The sequence below is a fragment of the Cnephaeus nilssonii genome (assembly GCF_951640355.1).
Source record: "Cnephaeus nilssonii genome assembly, chromosome: 1".
Lineage (NCBI taxonomy): Eukaryota > Metazoa > Chordata > Mammalia > Chiroptera > Vespertilionidae > Cnephaeus > Cnephaeus nilssonii.
The window spans coordinates 85,743,289-85,770,293 of NC_137072.1; the positions used below are offsets into that span (position 1 = coordinate 85,743,289).

General features: G+C 45.2%; 1 protein-coding gene across 8 annotated transcripts in view; it reads right to left on the reverse strand.

Moving 5' to 3' along the window:
• KIT (KIT proto-oncogene, receptor tyrosine kinase) overlaps positions 1–19,960 on the reverse strand; it is a 79,696-nt gene extending 59,736 nt beyond the window's left edge. For all 8 annotated transcript variants that reach the window (XM_079767673.1, XM_079767671.1, XM_079767669.1 and 5 more), the window contains exon 1: positions 19,809–19,960. In XM_079767673.1, the coding sequence (XP_079623799.1) occupies positions 19,809–19,875 (67 nt within the window). In that variant the 5' untranslated portion in view covers positions 19,876–19,960. The remainder of the gene's footprint in view (positions 1–19,808) is intronic.
• Between the last annotated feature and the right edge of the window lie 7,045 nt (positions 19,961–27,005).

Below are 27,005 nucleotides of genomic sequence, written 5' to 3' on the forward strand. Positions count from 1 at the left end.
CGGTGGCAATTGCTCCTGCAAACAAAACTCATTAGGTGACATCTCTATCAAAATTTCATACGTTAACCAGCCCCATAACAAAGGGATAAAGATGGGACTGCGCCGCCCCCCCCCCCCGCCCGGCTCCATCATTCATTCACTCTTCTGTTCCTGAACGCTTGCTGTGTGCTGGGCTCCCCCACTAGAGCTGAACAAGGCAAGGTCTCTCCCCCACGCGAGAAATAAACTAGTAATTATACAATTATATAATTACAATGTGTTGAGTACACAGAAGCGCACTGCACAAGGAGAGCTGACCTGACCTACCCTGGGGGGTCGAAAGGAAACATGAGCTGGGATCAGAAGTGCACTAGGAGACCAGGGGGGAAGGTGGTGCCCCTTGCAGTGCTGGATGGAGCAGGACCCCTTTAAAGAGTAAGAAGCACTGAGAGCAATCGATAGGGCAGGTAGTGTGTGCAAAAGGGAGATCAAAAGGAAACACGGGAGGCCCTGCATTGGATCCGCAGGCACACATTTTATTCTGAGAGCTCTGGGTTTTAATCAGAAGGAGCCTGGATCATATTTGTCCTTTCTAAAAACCACCTCCCGAGGGGCCTTCCTGTCCCCTCTCCCAGGCGCACACACACGTGTTCTGAAGGCTCCTTGCAGCCTCCACCGAGGCACGGTCCCACGGTACTGCAGTTGTCTGTTTTCCTGTCTGGACTAACGGAAACTCTATCTATCTTCTCAGTGCAACAGAAGGAGAACTGAGAGCTGCACCCTCCTCTGCCGCTCAAGAGACCACAGGAGCTTTAACTTTTTAATGCTCACAGCCCACTGCGGAGACAAAGGCTCAGCCGTTTTCACACTCTAGACGGGTGGCCCCCCAACTTTAGCTGGTCCCGGAGTCACCTGGAGAGCTTGTCAAAATGGACTGCTGGGTCCTGCTCCAGAATCTCCGATTTCACTAGCTCTGGGGTGGGGAGGGAGCGTGCATTTCCGAGGAGTCCAAGGTGGATGCGAGAGATGCCGCTGCTGCTGCAGGCCCCACATGGATAACCAGGGTCCCCCCTCCCCCACAAGACAGGCAGCTGCCAGAAGAAATCCATGGCATTAGTGCCTCAGAAAATATTTTTCACCAGTATCTGTATCTGGGAACTCAAAGCAAACCTGCAAAAACAGATTGTCTTGAGTGAACAGATCTGCCTGGCTTTTACACCTAGAAATCGGCCTCGCACTGGGTCCCCCCTGACAAGCTTTGGCAGCCACCCGGGCACAGATTTCTCGAATCCCCAAGCTTTAGAAGTGGGAAATGTTGCAGAATTCACCAGTCACAGCGACAGGACTCTAGAAGAGTGACACTGGGTGGCAAAGACAACTTCTGCAGCACATCAGACCCCAATCTGGTGCACTGCGTCTGAGCACCCAGAGCCCACGTCCACAGCCCGTGCTGATGCAGGGAGGGCCTGTGTCCCATGTGCCGTGGGTGAGACAGCGAAAACAGCACAGGCCGCTCCTAGACGGTAAGTATGCCTGCACACAGCCCCATCCAATACCCGCTATTCCTTGGTGAACAGTCCCATACCATTCACCCATTTCCTAAATTGCTAATCAGATAAATGCAGCAACAGTTAATTCTGCAGCCATTCCACCTCTGAATAAACAAAATAAAAAATAATTAGACCAAAACAATCACATTGGTCTAAAAGCACACTAATGGACAAAATTAGTTTATTCAAATTTGTTGTAACATTCATTAGAACACTTGTTGGTCAATTTGCTTAATGAGTGTTCACTTTTCCCTTAATTTTTCGTGGGTGACATTCACTTAGAGCGATACATTAAGCCTGCTACCCTTCTGCAAAGAATTCCTAATGACCAGCCCCAGGTTTGAGATGATGTCTTCTCACTCTGTAGAAAACAAGACGAATGTCTGAAAATGATCTTGCTGTATTTTAAGTTTCCAATATGTCCATTGAGAAAATTTTACTTCTTCCTTATATGGCTCTAGAATGATGGTTATCCCTAAAAAAAAGGGGGGGGGGGGCGGGGGGAGAGACCTATCCTAAAATTGTAACCTTTAAGTATGTAATTTAAATCAATGGCCAATTGGAGGAAACTCAAGTTGGGAGGAAGGAAATTTAGTATTTTTGGAAATCTAAATTAATATTATGTCAAGCCCTGGCAGCTTTTTTTCAAATCACTATAATTAGAGATATGCAAATTTTTCATTGGGGGTAAAAAGCTGAAAGGGAAAAATGCACCTAATTAAGTAATGATTTTATCTTTAATAGAAGGTATTAAAAATATAAATGAGGTTTAAAGCTTTCAAAGCAAAATAGTTCTAGTTTAAAGCTTTTAAACTATTATCTCTCAGAACTCAAGGAATATCACACCAAACAATGGCAAAAATCCGTCACTTTTTATACATTTTCCTCAGAAATACTAGCTCAGATATAAGCTCCCTCGCATTCAGAGGATTTCAACCTTTTGTCATTAATAATCAGCTTGGAAAGCTAATGCTGCATAGGCCACAATATTCAATTTCCGTTTTCAGATAGTTATGACCACTGACTTTTCTCTCTACAACACATTTTTAATAACTATTTTGAAAGAAAGTTATTTTTTAAAGGCAACTACCAGTGATTTAATGTGTTAAGACTTTGCTACGTTGGTCCCCATTTGATAGACTCAGAGATTACTAAGTTTTATGTTAGAAAGTCCATATAGATTCTGGCAAGATGTTAGTGGCAGCATAATTATTGAATCTCCCAAACCCAACCCCCACCCAACCTTAAAACACACAAATAGAGCAGAACCAAAAAGGACACAATCTACAAGATGAGGTGATAATGTATTCCCATAAACCATGTATGAGGAGGTGGGGACACGCTACCAACAGCTTCAAGAATTGCCATTAAGTACTCGCTGGAGAGCCCAGAGGGCCTGCTGAGAAGACCCACATAAACGGGCACAGGACTTGGCAGGTTTCAGCTTCACTGGCGAGTGCAGAGGGGATTTTACCCATGTCTAATGTGCTGGAATGTGCTGGGGTAGGGGAGTTCCGATCCCTATGAAGAACTAACAAACTAGGACAGTTCCATACTGAGGAGAAACTGCTGGGGATGAGTCTAAGATGAGCAAAATAGGGACAAAGGGAAAGTTCAAGAGGGGTTGGGGGTGGGGAATGGTGAAAATAGAAACAAAAATAGAATAAGATCTTAGGATGTAGAAAAGTAGAATCCATCTTGTCTACCACTTCGTGAAAACAATGGAAGTGGACACTCTAGAACTGTGAAGCTAGAAAAGCTCTACTGGCCCTACTAAAAATACAGGAAAACTCAGAGTAAACAACAGAATAGAATCACACTGAAGTCCAAACTGTTATTTAAAGAAAAAATAAGAAACAGAATGACATCCCTAGTATAGACAATAAAATCATGCCAGAAAGACGCAATGAAGAAAACTACAACCTAATACTTCAAAATGAGCTAAAAGAAATTCAATGAATTTGAAAAGCTATAAAAGGACAGCATAAATCAGAATTTTAAAAACTCAGTAATGAGCTGATTGGAGAAAATAAAGATTTGAAAGTAAATAAAGAAAATGGAAGTAAATAATTTTTTAAAAAGTCATTTTAGAAATGAACAGTAAATAAAAAGAAAATAAGAGCAAATAGCCCTAGCTGGTATGGCTCAGTGGATAAAGCGTCAGCCTGTGGACTGAAGGGTCCCAGGTTCAATTCCGGACAAGGGCACATGCCCAGGTTGCGGGCTTGATCCCCAGTGGGAGGTATGCAGGAGGCAGCCAATCAATGATTCTCTCTCATCATTGATGTTTCTCTCTCTCTCTCTCTCTCTCTCTCTCTCTCTCTCTCCCTCTCTCTCCCTCCCTCCCTCCCTCCCTCCCTTCCTCTCTGAAATAAATGAAAATAAATATTTTTTAAAAAGAGCAAATAAAATAGTGTCTTACAAGAACTGTAAGATGGAAAGGAGGGAAAAAATTAAATTCAAACATATTATGAAGACATTAAAAGGATTTGGAAAAGTGACTGATATAGAAGACAGGCAAAGAAGATCTAACATACACATAATGGGAGTTCCTAAAGTCAACAAAGAATAGAATAGCAAAAGCTATACTTCAAGAAAACTTTACTAGTAAAGAACACTTGAAATTAGATATTAAATTGGCACATCATGCCACTGGGGGGGAAAAAAATCAACCCAGAGAAACCAACACTTTTATAAACCTACTGGACTTCAAAGAATGAAGGTAAAAAACATTCCTTTGGGTATCTGGGCAAACATACCAAGTTAAATGCGAGGGGAAAAGCCAATACAGTAAAATAGTAAAGAGACTTGAGCAAAGAAAAGATTGCAGGATTTATCTATCAGTTGATCTAACTTTTAAGTGTAAAGGCTATGGACAATTTGTTGTAAACATATAATTCAGAAAATACATCCTATGAAGGCTTCCTAAGACATCTGTTAGAGCAGTGGTCGGCAAACTCATTAGTCAACAGAGCCAAATATCAACAATACAACGATTGAAATTTCTTTTGAGAGCCAAATTTTTTAAACTCAAACTTCTTCTAACGCCACTTCTTCAAAATAGACTCGCCCAGGCCATGGTATTTTGTGGAAGAGCCACACTCAAGGGGCCAAAGAGCTGCATGTGGCTCACGAGCCGCAGTTTGTGACCACGGTGTTAGAGGATGAGCTTCAGAAAACCAAAATGTCAAGAACAAGACCTAAGGACTAGTGGCAAGCATTAAGTATATATTTACCTGTAGAATGAAGATTAAGTGGTACTAACAAAGAAATAGGAGAGCATGTGATTGCTATATATGCTGAAAAAGTAATTTTATTACAACTATCAGAAAAATTAGAGGAGGAAGGAGTACATACCTGAAAAACATAATATGCTTGCTGATTGCCTTATAGATAGTGACTGGGAGTAAAAGGATCTTCAAATCACAAGCAAGGGGGAGAAAAGAGGAAAAACAAGCTACTAGCTATTTTAAATGTTACTCAAGGTAGAAAACTAATCCTATATTATAAAAGCCTAGGTGGTGTCACACCCTCACGTGACGTCGCCACAAGATGGCCACTCGCACAGCGAAGGCGGGGCCCGGTGGCTGCTCTGCGTGATGAGACCTGGGGGTCCTGCAGCTCTGCGTGGTGCGGAGGAGGCCGGTCCCAGCATCTCTGCTGCCTCGCATGGAGGAGGCGGGTCGCGGCAGGGGAGGGCAGCTGGGGGCGATCAGGCCGGCAGAGGAGTGGTTAGGGGGTGATCAGACTGGCAGGCAGAAGCAGTTAAGGGCAATCAGGTATGCAGGCAGGCAAGCGGTGAGGAGCCAGCGGTCCCAGATTGTGAGAGAGATGTCCACTCCTGTGCACTAATTTCATGCACCAGGCCTCTAGTAGAAAATAACCACCATCCTACAAGGAGCAACCAAGGGTATATTATATAAAGTTATCTATATAAAGTCAACCATTAGAACAAAAAATACAAATCTAAGTGCCCAAAGGTATACAAAAAAGGGGGGGAGAAAAAATTGAACAGAACACACCATCTATTAAGTAGCCTTGTTTTTAAAAAATCATCTGTGTGATATGTGGAATCTAAAAAAAAATAATAATAATAATCAGAGAAAGACCCATAGTACAAAAAATAAACTGATGGTTGCCAAAGGGGTGAGGGGTGGGGAATGAGTAAAACTGTGTTTATTTAAAAATGGTTAACTGTATGCTGTGTGAATAAAAAAATTTGTGATCAAAACTCTACTAGTAAATCACCAATTTATAGGAAATACAGAGAATAGGGAAATGCAATCAGCAGAATTCAGACTAAACAACTACACAGGACAAATAAGTTTCTTCAATAAAAAAAGGGGAATAGAACCTGTAAAGACAAAATTACTTAAAGGCCATATCAACCAATTGCAATATGTGGATCTTTTTTGGATATATAAAACATTTATATACTTGTATATATTTTATATTTAATAGGGAAAATGTGAATGTTGAATACTCAGTAACACTGTGGTGTTATACTGATTTGGGAGGGTATGACATTGGCATTATCGTTCTTTTAAGGGTGAGTCTCTGTATTTTAGAGCTACGTGCTGAAAATATTTACAGATAAAATTTGATGATGCTTGAGATATGCTTCAAAATAATGAGAGGATGAAGTAAACTGAGGTAAAGCACAAAGATTTGTTGTTGATCCAACTGGCGAAGCTAAATGATGAGTATATAAGAGTTTGTTGCACTATTCTCTTTGTGTGAAATGTTCCCATCATAAATATATATATTTTTTAAGTTAATGTGAAGTTCAGTTCCTCCATCTTGAAAAATAATGCCTGGTAATAGGTTTTCAAACAACCCATGGAATAGCCTAGAAGTTATACTAGGTCCCCTACTTTTATTTATTTTTTAAAAAAAACAAAAAAACTATTCCCTAATCTCAACTGATAGCAAACTTAAACAAAGCCTATTTAAATTTAGGCACCAAAAGTCTCACCCAAAACAATAGGTGCTAACCAATGGCTATTAATGATGATTACACTAGATTAAAAAAAAATCTCTGGCTTAGAAACACCAGAGCCTTTCTTCAACCCTAGAGAGCAAGTACTTTCAAGCAACGATGTGATTTCTTAAGCACCCCAACTTTATAACTAAAGCTGGTAGCTTCATCCAAGTCCTTGCAGCTGAGGAACCTCCTTAACGCCTTCACCCAGAGCTGCCCTTCACTCAAGAGGCTACCACTTCCTGTCCCTGGATGCTCTTCACCTCGGTTCCTTACTAACAGGACCAAAGGCAGCAAGAGTCCTAACTGCGTGCCCCCCAACAACTGACAGAGAAGGACCTTTCCAGTCCTGAGTAATTCAAGTGTCAAATGTTATTTGGGGAGACAGTCCTTGATGTGAAACTGAAGAGCTTATCATTCATGGGCCCCACAAAGGCCACCCTAAGGCTAAAATGTAAAAAGTGAGATGACGTCAACCTGATGTCCCCTCACCCGGGCCAGCTACAGTGACAGGAGAGGTGACACGTGACGCACAGTATGACTGGCGGTGGCTAAATGTCACTCTGTCAGACACAAAGTGCTATGGGTTGAACCCATTATTAAAACCAAAGATGGTCAGATATTAACAAGAAGGAGATGAAACCATTTAAAAAGGAGGTGCAGACCCTCCGGCCCTTGGAGACATACTGAAGAGCATGCAGCCTGGACCCCTGATGCATCTCTCTCCGCTGTGAAAAGGCATTCTGGTACTTTCTGAGGAAAATGGTTCCAAACAAACCACTTGGGCAGGGTACATTCAGGGCTCCATGAAGTCCTGAAAGTGAAGACACCTGTCTGTGCTCCCGATGGCACACACTGTGCAACCCCCTCTGGGGAATCCTCCATCAGAACACCTGCTCAAGGAGCTGCAGAGGCTGGGGCAGGCGACAGCTGAGCAGAGGGAGAATGCTCAGCCTTTCCAAGGGCGGGACTCCTGGCAGAGAGGACTTAAACCTCAAAAAGCTCCTACCGAGTCCCTGTCCATCTCTCTCCCGTCCCTGTTGCTCTTGGTTTGCCTTCTCTGGCCCTTCTTTCCCATCTTGAACCCAGTTCCTCCTGACGCTGAGAAACCTAGCCTTTCTCTGCTCCCTTCCTTAATTAACTATAATACAGAACTGAAATAAAGCTAAATTAAGCTGCTTTCTATGAGACCCTAGACCTCCCCCTCCTCCCTCCCCCCCCCCCAACTGCGGCTCGCGAGCCACATGCGGCTCTTTGGCCCCTTGAGTGTGGCTCTTCCGCAAAATACCACGGCCTGGGCGAGTCTATTTTGAAGAAGTGGCGTGAGAAGAAGTTTTGAGTTTAAAAAATTTGGCTCTCAAAAGAAATTTCAATCGTTGTACTGTTGATACTTGGCTCTGTTGACTAATGAGTTTGCCGACCACTGCACAAAACCCTAAGCCCCAAGAGGACAAGGATGTTTGCCTGGTGTGCTCGCTGCTATAGCCTCCTTGATGCTTCAATACGTATTTGTGAACACATCTATGAATTCCTGGTATTGGGTCAGTGTGAACGAGACAAGGAGGGACCACAGAGTGAAGCTGGAAATCGTAAGCACCACAGATGCAGGGCGAGCGCTGCCGCTCCAGGTCTCAGGTGAGGACACAGAGGAGCCGGGGCCCTGCCTGGGGCCTGCCTCACCTGATGGCAGGCACACGTCCCCATCCACACGTCCACTCCCTGGGCCGGCCTCTCTGTAGGAGGCAGTCATTCTGAAACTGGGGTGATCGTGCTAAATAATGTCCCTTCAAGATGCTGGAATGTAAATTAGGCTACGCATTCCGATCTACTAAAAAAAAAAATGCATGAGCCCTTCTACATATGCTAGTTTATTTTAAAAAGCAGGAGGGGAGGTGGTGCTTTTTTATGAAACTCGTGCATTTTAGCCAAGCTAAAAATGCGTCTATTTCCCCGCAGTAAATATCCCGACTACATTAAAATAAGTAGAAAAAACATTTAAATATCCCAATTAACCATTTTCAAGTGGCTATTCTAAAGACATATTTTGGATTAAGAATCCTGTTTTAATTTAACGACAAAAAAGCCTAAAGGCAGACCCGTGTGGCTTTATCAGGCCATTTCTTAAAATGAAAATCTTCCCAAGGTACATGTTCAACATCAGCCGTTAAAAAAAAGAGAAATCTACATTGCGAAAATTACACTGGAAACACATCTAAAACATTTTACAAACTAAAAATTATCACTCTAAAAATACCCATAGTCTTTCAAAATAGACTACTCCTCAACTTTTTAAAAACATTAAGCCTTGTTTTCTTAAAAACACTCACTAGCCCTAGCCGGTTTGGCTCAGTGGATAGAGCGTCGGCCTTCGGACTGAAGGGTCCTGGGTTCGGTTCCGGTCACGGGCACATGCCTGGGTTGCGGAGTTGGTCCCCAGTAGGGGGCCTGCTGGAGGCAGCCCATCAATGATTCTCTCTCATCACGGATGTTTCTATCTCCCTCCCCCTTTCCCTTCCTCTCTGAAATCAATAAAAATATTTTTTTAAAAAAAACAACTCACTAGCCAAATAATAAACAATGCCATCATCCACCTATCACAATTTTAAAATCCACCAGTTTTCCCCGGAAGCCAAATCTACCTTAGATCTTTATCTATAAATACTTCCTTCCAATAAAAAGAGACACCAAATCATTTCCACAGTTCTTTGTGTTAACACCTCCATTGTTCTACCTCTGCTAAGTAATTCCTCTGCTTAAGGCTCTACAAGGGCCATTATATGTAAATTACCGGCAGCCCTGGGTTGTTCTGAAGTTTTAACACCCTCTGACATAACCCGACTCACCTGGGGTAAACCCAAAGGCAGCTAGCTGGATGGCTCACCTCACTAAAAACTTCAAAGATACAAGGACTTAGTAAGGGTTTCTCCTCGGTTCATTTTCCGTATTATTTTTCCTCCTTGATCAAGAGCAAGGCTTTCCTTGGCAAGTGTCATCACTCACACCTTTTCCTGAAATGACAGGCTTGTGCCTCCCCGAAACAGCCTCTTAGCAGTGAGCAGCAACCAGTGTCCCTAATTACTTCCTAATGCAAGCCTGGGGAACCCAGGATAGTCTCAAGATGTCCTAAACCAGTGGTCGGCAAACTCATTAGTCAACAGAGCCAAATATCAACAGTACAACGATTGAAATTTCTTTTGAGAGCCAAATTTTTTAAACTCAAACTTCTTCTAACGCCACTTCTTCAAAATAGACTCGCCCAGGCCGTGGTATTTTGTGGAAGAGCCACAACTCAAGGGGCCAAAGAGCCGCATGTGGCTCGGGAGCCGCAGTTTGCCAACCACGGTCCTAAACCACACAGGGCCTTTATCAAGGGTTGGGGGTTTTGCTTGTTGCTGGCTTGGTTTTGGTTTGTCTTTTTTGTTTGTTTGTGTGTGTGTGTGTGTGTGTGTGTGTGTGTGTGTTTAGCAAATGAATTTATGCAGACTGCTACATACCCTGCTTATCATTTAACTAAATATTTAAAATCTGTTAATAAGTAGAGTCAAAGATCATCTATTGCCACTATTAGATGTTGAATCTACAAAAGCTGTTATTTCAGCTGGGGGTGAAGGGGTAGGCAGGGTGGGCACTGTAATTAGCCCTAAACTTAAAAGTAACACAAAGTACATATTCTCGAACCTGCTCTGGATTTGAATTGCGCATATAATGTAGGTAAAACATGCAAACGTGTGATTTTTAAAGTTATTTCTAAGTTACTAACTGACCACATTACACTACCACAAATCGCATCACGTATGGCACTGTCGGAAATACAACTACTGAAGAATATATAAACACGAGTTCCCTAAAATTAACCCATCTCATCCTCCACTAGTCTCCACAGGGATTCTTTCTACAGGAGTCTTCTGATGGACTGTGACCCTCTGCTTGTGCTGTTGCCGCCTTGACCGGTTCCTGTCCCGCTCAAGATGAACTCAGGTCCCAGATTTTCCTTTGAATCAGCCATTCAGCTCAACAAGTGAGGCCCATCCCTCCCAGCCTCTGGGAATGAATGTCTCCCAGCTTCTCCACCAGGACTATGATTTAAATCTGATTACAAATCTTACTACCTTAGCATCTCCCCAGCACTTATCTTCCCACAGACCCTAGGCTCCAGAAAAGGCAGGGATCACGTCTCAGACTTCATCATACTTTTCAACAGAACAGGCAAAATGATGTAAACAACCAAAGCTATTGATTGCCATTTTGTTCCTACCACCTTCCCCCTACTGGACCGCTGGCTGACTTCATGTGTCACTGAGCCATGACCATGACATGACCAAAGGGAAAGAGGATAGGGGGAAATGAAAGTTGGGGTGGTGGGTAAGCCACAGAGTGAAGAACCCATTCCTGAGTAATCAAGCGGAAAGGGCTCTTGCTTACAGATCTCTCGGCCTCCACGTTTGGCCTCCACGCAGCATGACCGGCTCTAGCTCAAAATGATCAAGAAGTTAGGCGATCACAGAACACACATCAGTTTTAGGTTAAGGCTAATTACAGCAGATTATGGATTTCTCCAGACCTCGAACTTCCTACTTTTTTTCTTCTTATTTTGGCACTAAGCTTAAGCTATCCCACTGCACGGTTCATTCTGTGGTTAGACACTCCCCCCCACACACCCAAAAGATCAATAACCCATTTTCAGGTTGTGGGTTCTTTATTGGCTACTTTCAATATGGCCAAAAATTGTGAAGAGAGTAGTGAATCATGTTAGCGTCTACCCAGAATTTATGAGAAGCACTCTATCCCACAGCCAAAGCAGTGACAAAAAGAAAAAGAGCTGGCTATTTTATTTTAAAAGATTTCAGACTGGCCCTTTAAGGGTCATCAATCCAACTGAGGTGGGCAGGACCTAACCATCTCAACATGAAAATGATTCGGCTTTCCTCGTACCTGCAGCGAAGACCCTATGATGCAATGAAGTCTTTTCCAACCCTTCCAATCAAAGAATTTTCCTTTAAAAAAATCTCAGTTGTCTTCTGGGGCAGTTTAAACTACTCTCATTTCGTCCCATTCTTCACTCACATACTACAAATATTTGAAGACTGTCACTCACTAAACCTTCCTTCACCTTATCTACTCCAGGCTTACTAAATCCAATTTCTTTAAGTTGCCTTCAAAGGACCCATTTCCCAAAGCTTTAATTAACTCTATGTCCTGTTCTATGTCCAGAATGTCCATTTTATTATCTGACGAAACCTATACACATACTTTTTAAATGGCCTAATGCAGAGAATACAAGCAGGGTTGTATCTTCCTGCTATGTATTCTTCTCAGGAAAATTCACTTTCTATTATATCACTGCTGCACAACACACAATTCTTTTGTTCTTTTTCTTTTATTTTTTAATATACAATTCTTTATAATCCCTAAATCCTACCATAGAGCCATGTTCCGTGACCTTTGGGGTTCAGCTTTTATTTTTCACACGGCCCTGACCCTAGGAAGAATTTCACGTGTGTCTACCACCTGCAGAACTGAGTTTCCAGTCCATGCAGCCTGTGAATAACCAATGAAAAAACACAGCAGAGTCCAATGTCAAACCCTTCTACCACCCCAGGGCTGCTCCTACTTCAGTTTTGTTTGTTTGTTTGTTTGTTTGTTTTTTCCATTAATTCCACCTCACCACCAGTTTTCCCAGTTATCCACATCTGCAATAACTCCCGTTCCCCTCCCCTTGATCTCTTTAGTGCCTGACACATCCAAGGTGCCTGTAATATGCCAACTGAATTAAGTCTGCCACCTTTATCTTCCTCCCATCTCTCCTTTCCAGGGCCCGCACCCTAACACCCAGGCCCTCACTCCTTCATCTAGAGTCTGGTCATCCCTGGGCCCAGTTCCCCACCAACTCATTGCCTCAGCCATGCGATCCACCACCCTAAGAGGGGCCCCTCAGAAAAGAAACTCTTGCTTAGATATTTGTACGTTCCTGTTCACAGCAGCATTGTTCATTACAGCCAAAAGGGGGAAGCAACCAAGTGTCCCCTGACGGAGGAATGGATAAAATGTGGTATCTACATGCACATGCATCTACATACAGCAGGCTACAACATGGATGAACCATGAGGACATTATACTAAGTCAGCGATTTTCAACTTTTTTCATCTCGTGGTACACAAACTAATTACTAAAATTCTGTGGCACACCAAAAAACATATTTTTTGCCAATCTGATCATAAAAAAGGGGGTATAATTTTTATTTATTCACACCGGATGGCTGTTGTTGTGTTAGATGCTATCATTGTTTTATTTGACAACCTAAGGAAAAAGAGGTCAGTGCCCCTGACTAGTCAGGCATTGCATATTTTAAAAATGCTTGCGGCACACCAGTGTGCTTCTTGCGGCATACCAACTGAAAATCACTGTGCTAAGTGCAATAAGCCCGCCACCAAGACAAATAGTGTAGGTCCTCGGGTTACGTCGGAGATCCGTTCCTACGGTGCGACGTAACGCGATTTTCGCCGTAAGTCGGAACCCACCTACATAAGCACCTACGTCACTCACATGGAGCACATACACAGCAGTAATGAAGTTAAACAGTAAAAAAAAATTTAAAAGAAAGATAACAATTCCTGACTTTTACTTGTGGTAAATAAATAATAAAAAACATAAAGCACATATGTACATACGTCGAAATGACAGGACTTTTTTTTATATAAATAAATGGGAGATGGAGACGTAACCACAAAACGATGTACGTCGAGTCCGACGTAACTCAAGGACTGCCTGTACTGAATGATTCCACTTATATGAGGTTCCTAGAGTATTCAAATGCATAGACAGAAAGTAAAATGATAGTTGCCAGGGGCTGGGGGAGGGAGCGAATAGGAAGTAATGGGTACAGAGTTTCAGTTTTGCAGGCTGAAGTGTTCCAGAGATTGGTTGCACAACCATGTGAATGTACTTAACACTCCTGAGCAGTACACCTAGAGATATTAAGATGGTAAATTTTATATGTGTATTTTACTAAAATTTAAACACACATCCCTTCCTTAGTCTCAGCTGCCCACTGGGGGTGTCCAAGTTTTCGGAACATTTGTGGAGAGGGCTTACCTGGATGGAATGATGGAGCGAGCAGCCCTGGACTAATAACACAGGCCGAGGACCACTATGGGCCTGGACTTCAAAGCTTGTTTTAGAATCTGGACCAAACTCAACACAAAATGTTCCCTGAGGCTAAACCAGAGTCTACCTTTCCAGCCTCTTCCCCTCCAACTCACACCAAGAGAAAGACTGGACAAGCCTCAAATAAGATCTTAATGTCTTGCTCTCTCTGTAGCTTTTTCCAATTGAAGCCTCAACTACAGACACTCTACCCGCTCTCCTTTAAGGTTTAGAAATTAATCTCAAATGTTATCTCCCACATGGACACTTTTACTGATCCCGGATTTCTATCGCCCACCCACCGAGACAGAAACACCTCTCCTCTTAAATCTTGCCCAAGCACTTTGCACTTGTTTGTTTGTATTTTATTTTATTTTATTTTATTTTTTCATTAAAATGTTGGCATTATTGCAGGAGTCCTTCTCCCTGCCTTGGCTCACCTCCACCTTCTCCCCCTGCCTCCCCCTTCCTTCCACTTCTTAAGACACCAATTCTACTTTGAATCCGTGGCTGTGTTCTTAACCTGCCCCTCTCCCATCCCTAGCCAATTCCCGGCGTCCCTGCAAGGACCAAGGCATAGAGACTGACAAATCTTTGTTAAACTGAATCCGAAATGTTTACTGAGCATTTATTGCGTTCAAAGTGCTTTGCAAGTGCTGGAGAAGCGGAGAGATGTTAAACCAATATTGACTGAGCACCACTCAGTGTCCAGCCTGGAGCAACGGACAAGTTCAGCGAGGCCCCTCACTCCTAGGGAAGGCAGTCACACAAAAGCTGACCTCAAGGAGCTTTCAAGGTAATAGGGCTCCGGAGACCCAGGAAAGCTACACTTACTTATTCACCTTGAGAAAATGGCCATTTACAGACCTTCCCCCTCCTAAACTTTTATCTAGTAATCTGTATCCCCTGTAATGGAAAGCAGATCAAATAAGGTTAAATAAAAAGCAAGGAAGAGAAGTATGCATTACCACTAACTATCAGCTTAAAAAAAAAACAACAAAAAAAGCCCACCAAACTAGACATTAAATGTATATACTTCATTTTAATACCAAAACATGCTTCTAGTTAATCTGGTTTAAAACCATTTCCATTTTTTAATAAGAGAGAAAGCTGAAAGAAGGAACATAAAAATCAGCCTCCTGGTGCAGTACCGTGCTGGCCCCGAGAGGGACACTGGGCTAAGCCTGCATGTGCAGAACTCATTTACTCCTTTCAGGAGCCCTATGCCGCCATGCCATTTCACAGATCACACACCTGGCAAGTGGTGGAAGAGAATAAAATCCCGAGCTGTCAATTTCAGAGGCCAAGCTGTTAACTCTAATGCCACTGGCCCTAAATATCAATTCAACTTACACTTTAAAATTTGCAAAACTGTTGAAAATCTAGCTGACAGAAAGGTATGCCACGGAAGAGATTTAACAAAAGTGTGTCATAACCAAAATGTAAGCATACGATGAATGGAAAAATGTCCAGGTATAAATGTTTTCATTGGAGAAATCTTCTCGTTCCCCCACCCCGAGACCTGGTCAATCTCTAAAACTAGTGCTGCCCAACTGTTATGTCAAAAGCTGTAGAAAACTCAAGACAAAAATTAAAAGTTTGTTCCGTTTTATAAGCTGTCAAGTTAGTACTTATTGGTACCTGCATACGAGGATTATAAAGAGAAGCAGTCAAATTCTACATACTAGTGGAGTTTACACATGTGTTAGGTGCCTATCCTATCCCAGATCCTGTGCCAAGCATCTTTACAAGAATCTCTTTCTAATCTTTAGGGCAATCATATTAGTGAAGACATTGTTCCCATCTTAGGGATAATAATAATTCCTATTTTACAGATAATTATGGCTGACACATATTAAGGTTGTACTATGAGCCCGCCAGGCAACATCATTCTAAAAACTTTATATGTGCCAACACATTTCTGGCACAGAGAGGTTAAGCAACTTTCCCAAAGTCACACAGCTAAAAAAAACTAGGATGAAAGAGTGAAGTTCAGCAGGTTAAGCAACTTGTTCTAAAGCTACAAAACTGTCAGCTGCAGAGCCAGCAGACTAATTCAAGGTTGTTTCACTCCTTGGGCCTTGTACTCCTTCTACTAGGTAGCTGTGTAGTACCACCTGGGCTTACCAGGGCCCAAGCTAAATGCCTTAATGCCTAAGGACTGGCAGTAGAGAGCGGTATTGCCTAGGGCAGTGGTCGGCAAACTTATTAGCCAACAGAGCCAAATATCAACAGTACAACGATTGAAATTTCTTTTGAGAGCCAAATTTTTTATACTTAAACTTCTTCTAACGCCACTTCTTCAAAATAGACTCGCCTAGGCCGTGGTATTTTGTGGAAGAGCCACAACTCAAGGGGCCAAAGAGCCGCATGTGGCTCGCGAGCCGCAGTTTGCCGACCACTGGTAGAGCAAGCATGTCAAACTCATTTAGCGCCAGGTCTTATCTAAAGGGACGGTTTTCCAATTCTTCAAGAGATTTGGATATAAATTCTCCCTATTTTTTTAATAGTGCCTCAATGTTTTCTTAAAAAGCATCATGTGGGCCAAACAAAACATGTCCATGGGCTATCAGCTTACAACTTCTCTTTATTTATTAAGAGCCTAAAGTCAAAAGATGAGTTGTCTCATGTCCGAAGTATCAGAAATCAAGAGGTGCTAAGCCAGGCTTACTCACAAGTGCCCTCTTCTTTCAACAATGATCTACCCTACAAACTTGTACCTTTGTAACTCCCTTGTAAGCCCCTCCCCATTCTGGATTTGCAACCACGGAAAAAAAAAAAAATAATAAAGAAATCCAAACTACAGAGATTGCATAGGAAATTTTGCTTACTTAAGATTCCTTCAAATACCTTTCAATCCCTTTCTGTAAAAGTCACCACACATGAATACAACAAAATAAAGCACTTCCATGTCCTAACCTGTCGACTGTTAAAAACTAAATTCGTCCTGGAGAAAATTCACTGCCTTTGAGGGGTCCCCATACTGCAGGTCCAGCTTCAAGAACTCCACTCAGGACACTGCAGCTCATTTCCTGCTGTCCTGCTTTAATCAGCTGGGGGAAGACTTAAGGAAATGACTCAAAATCCTACGAGCAACTTCTAGTGGCTGTCAACAACAGCAGCAAAACCCATCACCACAACAACATCTGTACATAAACGTGCTCCCTCCAAGGGAAGCCACAAAATACTTGGCACATTCCCCCACAGAATTTGTTGGAGAATAAAAGCTATGAGTGGAAACCCTGCCCTTATAGTGCATCGTGCTCATTCAGGGTCAATGGCACAATGCTAGTACCCCGTTACGGAGGGTTTTCTCTTTCACAAGTATGCCGCAAGTTTAGAACGCTAGGACCGTTTTTTTGTTTTTTTGGAATGGGGGATGGAAAACTGTTCAACGGATACCATCATTTTAGTGACAGCTTCTCTTCCTTTCTGAGGGACTAACCTCAGGCCTCGCTGCTGACTCTGTGGGGAACTGACTTATCCCCAGCCAGTTCCTCCAGCTGTAAAATGGGAGGGATGATGCCTCTTGGGCTTCTTGTTGAGAGGGCTGGAGATGTCAGGGGAAGGCTCCGGTACAGAGCTGGGCACACCGTTTCCCAATGAAGATCAACAACGATGGACTGAACGCCTCATGTGAATTTCAGGCACCACAGAAAATGCGTACCAATGACAGGGCCTACACGATTTCTAAAACCGTAAGAATAAACGTGTGGGTGACTGGGAAAGACCGGAGTGGGGATAAATGACTTCTTTGGATCCCCCTTTAGAAGGCCATCAGATTCTTTCCAACAGGATAATCATCCAGAATGTGTGCAGCTGCTGGGGATGATCAATAGTCTCCCACCTGCAGGAGCAGAGGGAGGGGAAGGCATGATTCACTTACTCCTTGCAGGTTCATCCTGCTGGGCACAGGGGTTGTAAATACTTGCGGGAGGAGAGAGGATGGCGGGTCCTGCAGCGCTGGCACCTCCTAGCCCTCAAAGCGAAACTGTAGATGGGCACATGTGGACTGAGGAGAGGGCGGCACAAGCCACATGCCCCTGCGTTAGCCAGAGGCAGACTAGGAGGATACCACCAAATGGTCCCTGTGGCCAGGAGAGGCAGAGGAATTTCAAGGAGGCAGAACGGAATCAGGGAAAAGAGGTCAGACAAGGTGTCGAGTCTACACCGAGAACACGGGAAGAGGAGAATTCCAGACCCAAAGGACCCTTCCGGATGCGGCTGCCTCACTGTCCTCTTGAGGGCTCCCCAGAATTGAAGCAACCTGCCAAGGGCACACAGCCAATACCTCGCTGAGAAAAAAAAACAAAAACAAAAAACAGAGGGCAGCAGAAGGCTTTGTCACTACACCCCACGGCCCCCGCCTCCTTCCCCAAGGCAGACCTTAAAATCCCCTTTGCCAAAATCTATTGGATGGAGCAGGCTAATTACGAGGAAGAAGGAAGCAATTAATGCATTTCGTTTTTTTAAAAGGGAACTATTCGGTGTGGTTTGCCTTTCTAGTGCCCTACTGGAGGTTCCATTCACGGATCTTTACTGAAATTTAAAGTGCCAAGACACAAAGATGTCAGGATCACTCGAAGGCATTAGGCGGTCGAATGTCTCAGGAATCTGAGCACTGGCTCCGGCTCCCTCCTACCTCACAAGGGTCCAGACGCCAGGCCTCCTCCCCCACAGGAAAGTCCTCACAATGCCTTGCAAGATCGGGAAGCAGGAGGCTGCATCTCGAGACTTTATGGGAAAACTGAGCAGCAGTCCAGGGAGTCCCACAATAGTTCATAGCGATGCTTCCCTTTGGAGCCCTCGAATTCCAGTTCAGACTCACTTTCTAACCTTACATCATCAGAGTAGCCTTCACGTTAAAAAAAAAAAAAAAAAGTGACCTGGGAGAGAGCGGGTCTTCATGGGTGGCGACCTGCACCAGCGACACCCAGGAAAAGGGGAAGAAGGGGCAGGAATCTGCTTGGGGGCTTCCAGGAGCCTGCGAATCCTCCTCCTCCACCTTAACACCCAAGTTCCCAAGCGTATATAACCGGATTTCCACAACAGCTTTAAAAAATCCAAGATTTGCTGAAAAGTTCCACTCCAACCTCCCATCCCTACCCCCGGCCTCAAGCCACTCTCGTAAGTATAGATATCACGTGGGAGGGGGTATTGCAAATCTCAAAATTCCCAAACAAAACGGACCTGCAATTACAGGTCGCAGACACCGATTGGAGGGGCTTTGCAGAGCCCCGCCAGCCTGGCCGGAGACAGCCAGGGTCAGGGACCTAAATGAGAGCAGGCGGCCAACGCTCCGAGGCGCGTGGCGAGAAAGAAACGGCACCTCCGTAGAAACGGGCGAGCCTCCCGGCATGGGATTTCCAGAAGCAAAAAGTCTGCAACCTAGCGGCTGCTTTCTATACACCCGGCCCAAGTTGTCCTTGCTTGTGGCCGCCACCTCCAGGTTCGCGGGGTCCGGCCCCAGAGCTACACGCCGCGCGCGCGCTCCCCGCGCCAAAGCATAACCAGGGTGGTGTCCGGGGGGGGGACACCGCAGCCTCCGACTCGTGTCCACGGAGGACGCCGCCGGCAGAGACGGCAGCGGATCGGTCCCCAGCTCTGGGGCACAAAGAACGCCGGCGGTCAGAAAGCGGCAGCCACCGAGCAAAGAAAAGGCTCTCCAACTTTGCCCTCGGCGCGGCTGAGACCCTGCGGGCCGGTCCCCCCGTGGGCTGGTCACACACGCTCAACTTTTAACAAAAGGAAGCAGCGGCCGCGCCTCGCACGGCGGAGATAACGCTGGGTGCGAACCCCCGACCGCCCGCCTCTGCGCCCGCGCACCCAGGGCACAAAAGCAACCCCAAACTAGTACGCAGCCTGCGCCCTCAGCCTGCACCTCGCTTACGCCTAAGCGCCCCCTCGCTGCCCTCGTTCCCGGGAGACCCCAGCTTAGCACCCCCACCACCAAGTGGCTGGCGGTTCCTCGCGCAGGTGAGCGAGGCTGGACGCAGGAGAGTTCCAGGGTCGCCTCGAATCTTTCAGGAGGCTGTAACGCACGGGCACTGGGAGCCGGTGGCCACCTCTCCCCGAAACACCCCCAGCGAGTTGGAGCTCTCCGGGGCACAGGCAGCGGAGGGGGGCGCGGCCCCGTGGCCGCCGCGCTCGCCCACCTGTCTGGAGGCCGAACAGAAGGAGCAGGACGCCGAGAAAATCCCAGGCGCCGCGAGCGCCTCTCATCGCGGTGGCTGCGCTGGGACCTGAGCTCCGTTCCAGGTTCCAGCTCGCGCCCGAGTGCACCGAGCGCGGCAAAGCCGAGCCCCCAGAGCCGCGAGCGCGGAGAGCAGCCCCTCCTCCCGGAGCCCGCCCCCTGCGCGCCGGCCACGCCCCTTCTCGGCGCCCCTCCTCGCCGGCCCTGCCAGCGCCCCTCCCTCGCGCCCAGATCTCGCTCCCTCCGGCCCCAGTTCTTTCGACCCGTTTAAACATCGGGGGCTGAGGCCGCGGGGAGGAGGAGGGCACGCCGGCCTTTGCTTCCCGCTCCCGACCCCGAGCCCCTTCTCTCCACCTCTCCTCCCCGGTGCTGTGCTCGGGCCGCCAGAGGCGGTTCCCGGACGAGGGGGTGCTTTGTGGAGCTGGGCACCCAGCTCCTATTAGGACACGGGCCCGCCACCTGGCAGGTGCTCCCCCAGACAATAAAGGTCGGCCGCCCGGCCCTCGAGCGTCCTCCCGAGGGAGAAGGTGGTTTGCTACTGGCGGCCAAGGTGGTGCAGGGACCGGATTGGATTGGGGAAGGGGGTGGAATTGGACCTCGATATTCTCCTCCATTCCTGTTAGCCGAAGGGGACCAAGAGTGACACCTGGCACCGCGACGAAAGGCTGAGCCTGAGCGTCTGTGATTCTGGATGCTCAGTTTCTCCACCTGCTCCGTAACCTGGACGAGCACAGTTGGTTTCTATTGGTCTGAGTGGCCTCCGCCCCACAAGCTCCTGCTGAGCCCTTTTTGGGACGGGCTTCAGAGTGGGGGGAGGGGGGGTGCCTTGTGAAGTTTGTTCTGGGAGCCTGAGTTTTTAAAGCCCTTTTTGCACTAAAGTCTTTGCTAAGCCCTCTGGGCGTCTCTCTCTCTCTCTCTCTCTCTCTCTCTCTCTCTCTCTTCTCCTCTCCTCTCCTTCCGCGTACATTTGACTGCGACTGTTAGAGGGGTGGGGATCTCAGGGTTCCTCTCAACTGCCCTAGATTGTACCAAGAGCAAAATTATAGTAAAATGATTCTCTTAAGCCAAGTTCCACTGCCTAGGCAGTGTTTTATCCAAGGTGACAACAGTATCTGTATAGGGTTTTCTAGTTCTTTCTGGCGCTGAATAATATTTCATGCTTGTAACAGCTTTATGAAGTAGAGCAGATACGTTTATTATTTTAGTCCCACAGCTAATAGAGGGGAAACCAAGGCATTTTAAGACTGACTTCAGGTCTGATGAACTTTCCCAATGCAGTCTAATAAACAAGTAAAACATCCCTCCAGAGAGCTTCAGAATGGAAAATAAATAGGAAAAAGCAATTGAATAATTTCAATACACCTAAATTCTTCTCTAAAGTAGCATCCAAAAATTATAACTAACCAGCCCCCCCCCCACACACACACACAACTTTAATATTAAAAGCTCTCCTGTTTGATGTTGATAGGACCTAAATTGTTTAAGAGAAATGATTTTTAAAGCTAATCGATTAAAAATTATCTTTACTTGGTCAATATGTATGATTGCTTCTATGTAAATTTATTTATTTAATAAGTATTTCAGTTTCTACTGTGAACAAGGAGGCACTAGGCACTGAAGGTACCATTGTTAATAGATAGATGTGGGCCCTACCACAGTCTTTACAGTCAAGTGTGGGAACCCACACCCCAATGTCCTAGCAAATGGTTCAAATCATACAGCTGTGGGAGAACTGAAATTCAAAGTTCTCTGTTTGTGTTCTGGGCCATTGGACCATATCTCTTAGGATGGCAGAGATAAAAGCTACCACTCAAAGCAATCATAAGTTTCTGGGATCTTGATTTATTTCTAAAATCCATTTTGTAGTGAGAAAAAAAAAATCACTATGAGTTAAAATATCAACAATATGCCTGAGAGAGAAAATTTACAATTTTCTTCTTCAATCAACTGATATTGGAAAGGATAAAAAGTCTTTTCAGAAGAGTGGGTGAAAAGAGACCATATTGCAATTTAATTCCAGGCAGGAAACTATCAGAAAAAAAAAATACCAGAATAGGGACTTAAACAATGCTGGACTGTCTTTCATATTCACCATTCAACAAACATCTATTGAGCACCTAGGTAGGCACAAGACCTACAACAACTATAAAACAACGCTCCTCCCTACAGGATCACACTGGGGGGATGGGGAGGGGCAGTTACCCAAACAAGAAACTAATAATATCTGCTAACAGGACTTAGGTGCAGCCAGTACACACCAAGTTAGCCATATCGGTTAGAATATTAAAATCCTTGGGTATTTATTGGAAAAATGCTATTCCCCTAATATCTAAGTGCCCCCTCACTCCAACCCCTTTCTTGAGATACCCCAAATCTCAGATCCATAAAGGTTTAATGCCAGGTCCAGGAGAGGGCTTCCAGTCCCTGTGCCTTTAGGGTTATTAGCTATTTTTAATAATACTCCCTGACACTGTGTACTAAAAGAAGGCATTTAGAAGGCACTATGAGTGAACTGCTATGGGAATGAAATATTTTAGATCATGTCCAACAGAAACATTTGCAATGATGGAAATGTTTTATATCTCAGGTAGGGTGTGTAGGCTCAGTTCTGTATTCTGTTTTGTGATAGCCCTGGACCCTTTCATGAATTATACCTTATATTTTTTATTTTCATAATTGTATTAATTCTTTTTTTAAAACAACTTTTTTTAAAAATATTTTTTTTATTGATTTCAGAGTGGAAGGGAGAGGAAGAGAGAGATAAAAAACATCAATGATGAGAGAGAATCACTGATTGGCTGTCTCCCACATGCCCCCTACTGGGGAGTGCAGCCTGGAATCCAGGGATGCGTCCTTGACCAGAATCCAACCGGGGACCCTTCAGTCCACAGGTCAATGTTCTATCCATTGAGCCAAACCAGCCATGGCTAATTATATTAACTCTTAATTGGAACTTGTAGAAACCTAGCTCAAACTGACTTAAGCAAACAAACAAGAAACCTAAAATGTGTCAGCTCTTATAACTGGAAAGTCCAGGAATGATAGTGTTCCAGACTTCCTTAGATTCAGGAACTCAAGGTCATCAGGCCTTGAAAGGTGTGTGTGTGTGTGTGTGTGTGTGTGTGTGTGTGTGTACACATGCATTGTTGGAGAACAATCTCTGTACTTTCCTGTATTGTTTCCCTATACTTGTGTACACTTAAGCAGCTCTAGGCTTATAGCTCACTAATAACCTGGTGCACGGATTCATGCACATTGAAAGGAAATTAATTAGAAGGTGGCCGGTGGGGCGGGACTGGGCCAGACAGGCCGGACATGCCCTGGAGCCAAACTCCCGCAGTCCCTCCCGGGCCAGCTGCACCTGGGGTGGCACCGTGGCTCAAAAGGCATCTGCAGAGTGAGCGGGGTCCCTCTGGCAGATGGGGTCCCTCAGCCTGGCCTGTAGAGATCCGGCTGAAACCAGCTCTACGACATCCCCAGAGGGGTCCCAGAGTGCAAGAGGGCACTCTGCAAAGTTGCTGTAGTACAGGGTGTAGAATGCAAACGCAAGTGTGCAGTAAACCAGATTCAGGCCGACAGTGCCCCAGGAAAACATAACCCACAGCCGAAGATGGAATCGCGTGGCCCTTGCGAGTCGGGCTTTCTCCTCTCTGGTTTTGGGATACATCACCCAAGACCCGCTGCTGCCGAGTCACTGCAGCTCAGCAGCTCCTGCATTGAGCGTCTGCCCCCTGGTGGTCAGTGCACATCATAGCAACCAGCCGGATGAAGGGAGGGGCACTTAGCATATTGGCCTTTTATATATATAGACTAGAGGCCCCATGCACAAAAATTCATGCACTTGATGGGAGGGGGTTCCCTCAGCCCGGCCTGTGCCCTCTTGCAGCCCAGGAGCCCTCGGGGGATGTCTGACTGATGGCTTAGGCCCACTCCTCGGGAAGCAGGCCTAAGCTGCAGTCTGGCCTCCCTCTGCAGGAGGCAACTAGCGGGCCAATTGGGGAACGGTTCCAGCTGGCGAGCAGCTGGCCCCACCCCCTGATTGCCCCTCCGCTGCCACCGGTCGCCACTGCCCCTTGATCACAGTCCCCTCCCTCTGCCCACTGGCACCTGCCTTGGCTGGCCTGGTGCTGCCCCTAGCTGGCCCCGCCCCCCTGCCTACTAGTCAATTTGCATATTAAGCCTTTATTACATAGGATTAGTACCAATGTAAGCAAAGATCTTCACCCCTTGTGAACATTTCCTATAAAAACACTGACTTGGCTTAAGTGACATGCCCATCTGGAACCAGTTATTAAAGCCAGATAGAATATGATGATTGGCCAAGTGACATACCCACCCCTATAGCCAGGATTGGGGTCTACTTTGTCCACATCATGAGGCCATTCTTAATGGAGAGGGATGTGTGCCCCCAAATTGATGTACTCTCACCAGGAGGAGGAGGGATGGTGCTACACAAATAGAACAAAAGATGTTCATTATAGTCTCACACAGCCCGAATCTCTAATTTTTTTTTATATTTCTGACTGTAAAAATAAAATGATCGTTGTAGAAAATTTAGTAAACACCGAAAAGGATAACAAACGAAACAAAACAAAATCACCCAAGATATAATTACTGAAGCGTTCATTTTGGTATGTTTCTTTCAAGTCTTTTTTCCTTTTTCTAAGGAGATTTTTTTCTTTACATAATTTAAGATTCTATAATATTTGCTACTTTTCTACCCAACTTTTTTATTTAATTTAATTTAATTTTGGTTGTCAAATAATCTTTAATTGAAACATTTTCCTTTGTAGTTCTTAACTAGCCAGGCATTGCATAGCACTATCGTTGATGTTACCTGTGATATCGTGAGGGTGGCGGCCATCAACACTGCAGCCCACAGACAGGGCAGTCCCCAGGATCTCTTTAATGGGTCCAGAGAGTTCTCTAGCTAGAGATCGGTGCTGCATCTGTTGGGCAATGCTGACAATCTTATCAAAACTGGGATTTCCATTGTGCTTAATGTTTTTTGGGGGTTTTGTTTTTTTTTGCTTCTTTCTGTCTCTTGGGGGTTCCTTGAGGGCTTAATTGGGGCCTGTCTGTTCTGAATGGTCAGTTTCACTGTAATCCTCAGACCTTTCCAATCACTGGTTGCTTTGACGATGTCATCACCAACTTTTTGGGAGACAGGCCCAGGGGGCCCGATCTCGGAGGCCAGGGCAGATGTGGCACCCACTTCCCCACCGGTGCACCTCAGGTATATGAGTTTGATCTCGTTGGGGTCAAACGTCGGAAGTGTGGTGGAGGCAGTTGGTGTTTGATGAACCCGGATTCGGGAGGACAGAAGAAAGTTGCACCTGAGCCTCCTCCTCTACCCAGCTTTTTTTATTAAACAAGACATAAGCATTGTCCCAAACCATTAAAAATGCTTTGGAAAACATAACATATAATGGCAGTATAATGTCCCATTGAATGCACCATAATTCTGAATGTTTAATTATTTCTCTATTTTTTCCAGGTGTTTTTTTTTCTGCATAAATTACTTGGTGATGAACATGTTGGTGAATAAAATGTTCCTGCCTCTGACTATTTATTTAGGAGAGATTTCTGGAGGTGAAATTACTATACCAAAGGTATAATCCTTTTCAAGTTTGCTACTTAATAGTCCTTGCTTTCCCAGTAACCATTTGAAAGTGTTTTGTCCATAAAATGGGAGAAGTGAATAGACTATACAAACAATAACCATCTCACAGTTTGTGAGACTGAAAGGTGATGTATGCTCTTAGTTCAAGCTTTCATTTAGTGTTTATTGAACATCTCTGTGCCAGATGTGCTACCAGAGGTGCAGGGAGTGCAGAGTTAGACAAAATACAAATGCTGCCCTCATGGGATTTGCAGATGAAAAAGACACACAGACAGAGGGTCAAAGATTACATTGTTATACATACTCTAATAGAGCTCTATGCACAGGGTAATGTTTGAACACAGAGGAGCATTAAGTGATTGTGCTGTGACTTCATAAGTCTCCCCAAAGAGGTGGCAGTTAGATTCCGAGGGATCAGGAGGAGAGGAAGGCAAAGCAGGGAGGAGAGTGTTCAAGGGTAGGAAGCTCACATGCAAAGGCGCGAGGCTTGACAAGCCTGAGGAAGAGGAAGCACCACAGGAGTGTGACACAGTTAGGGAAAAACAAGGCCTGTTGGGGACCGGGAGAGTGGAGACCACAGAGATAAACAAGAGCCATTCACGCCAAGAAACTTGAACTTCACCTCCTGAGCTATGAAGAGTCACTAGGGGACTTTGGGCTGCTGGCCAGATGTGAGAAGCTCAGTGAAGGATGAGTTGAAAGGGGTCAAAACTTGAGGCAGGAAGAAAATAATAAGCCTGATGTAGTGATCCCTGGGAGAATGTGAACGGAATTAAGTCTGTGGTGGTGAGCATGGTGAGCGGGGGTGAACGAGAGCGATGTTAAGGAGGCCTTTGTCACTAACAGTATTGGGGAAGGTGATTGGGAAGAGGGACTCTAGCATGGTGCACCAATTTCTGGTGCAATGTGTATCCCTTCAGCAAGACATGCAACTAGGTTTGTAGTGGAAGGGGAAGGATTTGGAGTTGAGTCTATTGGGTTTGAGGTGCTCATGAACTTCTCCAAAGCTAGACACGCAGGGCTAGAGCTCAGCAGAGGGCCAGGCAAGAGGTAGGTGGTTGTAGGATTTGGATGAGGTCGCTCCAGAGAGAGAGAGAGTACACCATGAGAAAAGCAGAGGGCTAATCAGTACCTAGGGAAACAACCTTGTTTAATAGACAAGGAGGAGAAAAAAGATCCCACAAAGGATCCTGATAGGTCAGACTCAGAAAGGTGAAACCCAAGAGGACTGTGGCAAAAGACTCTCAGGAAAGTAATAATCTTCCCTTTGCCCTAACCAGTTTGGCTCAGTGGATAGAGCGTCGGCCTGCAGACTGAAGGGTCCCAGATTCGATTCTGGTCAAGGGCATGTACCTTGGTTGCGAGGCAGCTGATGGATGTTTCTAACTCTCTATCCCTCTCCCTTACTCTCTGTAAAGAAATCAATAAAATATATATTTTTTAAAATAGTCTTTCCTTGTATCCTATCTCTTAGGGAAGTCAAATTAGATAAGGATGGGAATGCCTTGATTGGAGTTTGTAATCATGATTAAAAAC